We start from the raw sequence: 5,255 nt of genomic DNA, 5'->3' as shown, positions 1-5,255 counted from the left end.
GCACTTGGATCGTTGTGAGTTCAAGACCAGCCTGGGCTACATAGTCAGTTCCAGGTCAGTCTCAACTACATATGAGACCCTGTCTCAAAAACAAAACCAAACAAAATGCACAAAGATTCAAGACAATGTTTCAGTGTTCTTCCTGCGTATGATTTTAAGAGGCTCAAAAAGAGCCACCTATGTTGGAAAGAATAGAACTTTGAGCATTCGAAAATATGGCTGAAGGGTTTGTGTTGGAAAAGAGAAGACACACACACACACACACACACACACAGAGAGAGAGAGAGAGAGAGAGAGAGAGAGAGAGAGAGAGAAAGAAAACACACACACACACACACACACACACAGAGAGAGAGAGAGAGAGAGAGAGAGAGAGAGAGAGAGAGGGAACAATTTTTTAAAAAGGGCAAACCTCTTTCCTCAGTAGCCAAAGAAAAGAGCTAGTATACTCATTGGTTCCAGACGATAGAACTAAGACAAAAGAGGAAGCTGCAGGAAACAAGATGGCTCAGAAAAGAAAGTCCTAAGAATACATCTCACCATTTCAGCATAAAATCCATCACAACACCGGATATCTGACCCCAAAGTGCCATGTGGAAGTGCAGACTTCGTTTCTGTCATAGTCATATTCCCCTTCTTGCTTCACTTCCTCCTTTAGTGCATGCTATTCAGCCTTGCTCTATCAATTCAGACTTCTCAATCTTTGAGCTTCCCTGAATTTCTACCCTGACCTCAGATAAACAAATCTTGTCTGTAGGCTGCTGCATACTGTAAAAAAATGCCTAGAGACATAGTTCCCTCCTGATAGCACAGTGATAATAATTTGCAGACCAACACTTTACTTGACCATACTTTGAGAGCATTCTTTTACAAGGTCCTATGTGATCTGTTCCCTGCCACTGCTCTGACCTCATTTTTTACCTCTCCCCCACTTTGGCTTTTCTGTTGCAGCCACACTGGCCTCCTTATTGTTTCCTTTAACATCCTGAAGACCTCAAGATCTTTGTATTTGCTGATATTTCTGTCTGAAATGATATTCTTTCATGTATCCTCAAGCTCCAAATCACTCGGTACTCTATTCATTCCTTGACAATCTTGTATGACATGCCAATCCTTAACACTAATTGCCTCTTTTCTGTTTCATTTGTTTTCACAGCACTTATCACAATCAGATATATCATAATATCATCACTGTCTTAGACAGTTGTTATAACAAAATGCCATGTACTGCGTGGCTTAAACAACAGAAATTTATTTTCTCAATGTTCTGAAGATCAAGGGCCAGCATGCTTGCTGTCTGGTGATGGCTTGATTCCTGGCCTATAGATGGCCACATTCTCACTGTCCTCACATCTTTCCTTGGTGCAGGTATAGAGGGAGATCATGTGTAGATTCTCTATCTTTTTTTTTTTTGGTACAAAGTATAAAACTCAGGGCCTGGTGCTTGCCTGGTATGCACTGTGCCACTGAGCTACATGCCCCACCTTGTATCTCTTTTTGTAAATACATTAATTCTATTGGGTCAGGGTCCACACTATGGCTAACTTAATTACTTCCGGAGAGGCATCATCTCCAAATACTGCTACTGTAGGGGTTAGGGCTTCAGCATATGAGTTATGAAGGGACACAAACATACATTCAACTCATAACATCCATCATGCAACTAGAATCTGACCTCTGTATGAGAAGAGATGTCTGCTTTATTACTGCTATATCCCTAGAATTTGGTATAGTTTTAACAGTAATGGGCACTTGAATGAATATCTAGGGCTTCTATCACAACAATCTCCAGCACTACCTAACCAGGTACAATTCCTAGTTCTGGTCATCTACTTTCAAGATTCTAAGCTTTTAAATGTGCTGCCCATTCTGGCCTGAAATGTCCTTCTTGAGGATGTGACAGCCATGTTACAAAACTCCAGTAAGTGTTTCATATGCAAATTTTTCCTAGAGCTTCTTCCCCTTATAGGGTTAACTCTTCTCCTTGAATTACAGCTTTAGTACTAGGTTTGAGGTGGAACTGGGGCTTGGCAACTGTTTGAACTGTAATCAGAGCTATTAAAATACAAGAAACTGCCTTGAGCTGGGCATATGGTGGCACACACCTGTAATCTCAGCCCTTGGGAGGGCTGAGACAGGAGGATCATTGAAAGTTCAAAGCCAGCCTGAGCTACATAGTGAATTCAAGACCAGCCTCAACTATACAGTGAAACCCTACCTCAAAAAAAAAAAAAGTTAGCCTGAGTTACCCAAATACATATTAACACAACAGAATTATCTCTAGTTCAGTAACAGATTGGATCTCACATCTGTTTCCCAGTTGGGGTATCCCAATTCCCCGTGGACAGGGTGCAAACACAGCAAAAGCCACTGTACCTGAAGGGGCAGAGGAGTTTGACACCATGGGAGAGGATCCTTGAAACTGTGAAACTTTGAATTTCTCTCTCTAGGGGTGTAGTGGAAAAGAAAGAGAAAGCATATAAACAAATAGCTCTGGGGCTTATTACCTTTGGCTCTTGGAAAATGAGCCAAAGAGGAAACATTCTGTACTCTGCAAAGTTTGTTTACTGTTCAGTACCCTTTAACCCTAGTGCCAGTATTCTGCTCAGAAAGCCCTGGATACACATTATTTCTCCCACGCAGTACTAACCAGGAAACATTTATTTGTCTCTTCTACCCCTGCAGTTCTTTTCTTGGGCATACAGGATTTCTAGGGATTCAGGGTGAAGACAGTTTAAGTAAGATAGTTTCCTTCTCTGGCCCTGAGCCCAGAACACAGCAGACACCCGGTAAAGATCTGTTGAGTGAACGATATAACCTATGGTTTAAGGTTTTAATAAAGGTGAGGCAGAGCGTTGGTTGATCAAGTGCTGGTCATTGTGATGGTGCTCCCAGGACATTCATTCTTCTCCCTTGGGTTAGGCAAAGCCCCGGACCCCTTGGAGGACAGCCAGTGTTCCTGAAATCCCCACTGCCAGATGTGAACGTGCACAGGCTGGGGCCACGCCGGATTCAGAGTTCATAGTGTTCTCTTGGGGGAAGGAGGCTCCGGCGACGAGGAAGGGATTTCCCTCTAGTGACAGGTTACCCACCTTAGGCAGCTCGTCCAGCCGTGGCGCCCTATTCAGCCTGTTGCAGCTGAGATTCAGCACGCTGAGCTTGGCAGGTAGTCCCTCGGGCACCTGCTCCAGCCCAGCAAACGACAGATCGAGGGAGTTTAGCGTGCTGGGCCAGACACACTCTGGGTCGCCGGCGTTTGAGGTAGCACGTAGCGAATTGCGGCTGAGGTCCAGGCGGTGGGGTTGTACCCCGGCCGCCGCCAGTCTAGCGCACACGCCGCTGGGCGTCTTCATCCCAGCGTTACGTAGCGCTAGATCCTGGAGCGCAGGGAACTTGTGGGGACAAAGAGCCCCGACCAGTCCATGCTCACCCAGCGCAGGATTGTCAGACAGGTCGAGGGTGGTGAGGGCTGGGAAGCTGCGGACCTGTTCGCAGGGAAAGGCAAGCGAATGTGCTTGGGCAATGTTCAGTACCTTCAGGAGACCCGGCTTGAGCAACTGCTGCAGTTGGGAGAGCCAGGCACCGCCGGCTGCCCAGGACACATTGCGGAGGCGCAAGGTGGAGATCCCAAGCCCGGAGGCTCCCAGAGGCGTGGACGGCGGCGCGCCAGTGACTTCTATGTCCTCGAGAGTCAGTTCCTTGAGGCGGGAGTAGGCCAGCACCCGCAGCAAGCCGAAGAGGAACGGAGCGGGAACCCGTGCATCTCCCAACTTGAGCTGCCGCACGCGCAGAGCCTTGACCAGGTCCACGTACTGCCGCGGGTTGGCCTCGGGGTCGACACGCTTCAGAAAGGGCTCCAGGCTGCGGCCGCCGGCTCGGATCTCCACGTCGACTGCTACAGTACACTGGAGGGCGCTGGACCAGTCCGGCTGTGGATCCAAGAAATTGCAGGAGCAGCGGATGTCCTCTTCGTCCAGCTCGCAGGGTTCGGGCAGCGGCGACGGCGAGGTGCCCGCCAAGACGCGCATCAGCGGCAGCAGCAGCAGCAACAAGCAGGGAGCGAGCTCCTGCGAGACAGCAGCGGTCAGGGCAAGCCCCAGCCCGCCCCTGGGCTTCCTCTGGCTGCCCTAGTTGGACCTTGAGACCGTATACTCACCATGGTCGAGGAGTTCCAAGAGCAGCTCTGGGAAGGGTTTTGGTGTCTTTCTCGTACTGCGGCGCCCTCCAGCTTCCAGGCTCTATGCGCTTATCTCTTGGGCAGCCCCTAGGAGTTTATGTAACCCTAGATGTAACTACTCCTTCCTGTGTAATCTGGTCACTTCTCTACGTCTCTCTCTTCCAGCCACCTCCTCACTTCCTTTCTACGAAATGTTGCAACGAAGGTTGTTGCAGGGAGAGTGTTCAAAACAGGAAGGGGTTTTCAGGGTATTTAGGACACTTGGTCCTAAGCACAGTCAGGATGACTCAAATGCCCCAGGCGAGACTGCTGAGTCTGGGAAAACAAGGATCCCCAGTGCCTTAGGCCAGTGCCCTGCTCCCCATACCCTGCATATATCCCTTTGGCTCAGCCTGATTGGTTTCCTTCACTTTTTCCTAGTTTTGGTTACTATTACTCTCTTGCTCACCGAATCCAAACCCCTGATTTTCCTCAGGTATTTAACTGGATGTTTTGTGGGAGATATTGTGAATTTTATCCATTGAGGTTCCAGAGAAGGAAGTTGGTCTGAAGAATAGATCTCCAAATGTGTCTTACTTTGTAATTCAGGCTAGTCTTCAACTGATTATATAGTCTAAGTTGGCCTCAAAGTTGCAATGATCCTCCTGCCTCAGTCTTCCATGTGCTGGGATTACGGGCATGTGCCACCATGCCTGGCTGTAATATATTTCTAAAAGTAGAGATGTTTAATGGCTAAGTCTTTCAATCACTTACAGTATCCATTTCCTGACTTAAAATTGGAGAACACGGTGTTTCCTACGCAGTTTTCCTGTAGGGTCACTCAAGGTGCTCCTAGGATTTTTCCTCTTGTTCTAAGAAATACAGAGTGGCTTGATGGCTCTGTGAAACTGACCAGTTGTGTTTTTTTCCTGCAGCCTTTTTTTTTTTGAGAGGCATAAAAGGGCATATTAGGCAGAATTGAAGAAGTATATTAGAAGAAAGTGGAGTGTGGATCTTCAAGAGGTACATTATGATCTGTGGCTGGTTATAGTTACATAATTTGGAGTGGAAATCTGTGCAATTTGTGAATTTATAGAAA

The 5,255-nt window shown here is 47.4% G+C and overlaps 1 protein-coding gene across 1 annotated transcript; it reads right to left on the bottom strand.

The window, feature by feature from the left end:
* Positions 1-2,273: 2,273 nt before the first annotated feature.
* Cd14 (CD14 molecule) lies at positions 2,274-4,376 on the bottom strand. Its single transcript, XM_010613836.3, has 2 exons — positions 4,157-4,376; positions 2,274-4,067 (listed from the first exon to the last, which is right to left on the bottom strand). The coding sequence occupies exons 1-2, from the start codon at positions 4,157-4,159 to the stop codon at positions 2,919-2,921; spliced, it is 1,152 nt and encodes a 383-aa protein (XP_010612138.1). The 5' UTR covers positions 4,160-4,376; the 3' UTR covers positions 2,274-2,918.
* Positions 4,377-5,255: the final 879 nt, after the last annotated feature.

This window comes from Fukomys damarensis, unplaced genomic scaffold (genome assembly GCF_012274545.1).
Source record: "Fukomys damarensis isolate Sample0158 unplaced genomic scaffold, DMR_v1.0_HiC HiC_scaffold_3, whole genome shotgun sequence".
NCBI lineage: Eukaryota > Metazoa > Chordata > Mammalia > Rodentia > Bathyergidae > Fukomys > Fukomys damarensis.
The sequence above is the reverse complement of the archived record's forward strand: the minus strand, read 5'-3'. Positions and strand labels throughout refer to the sequence as shown.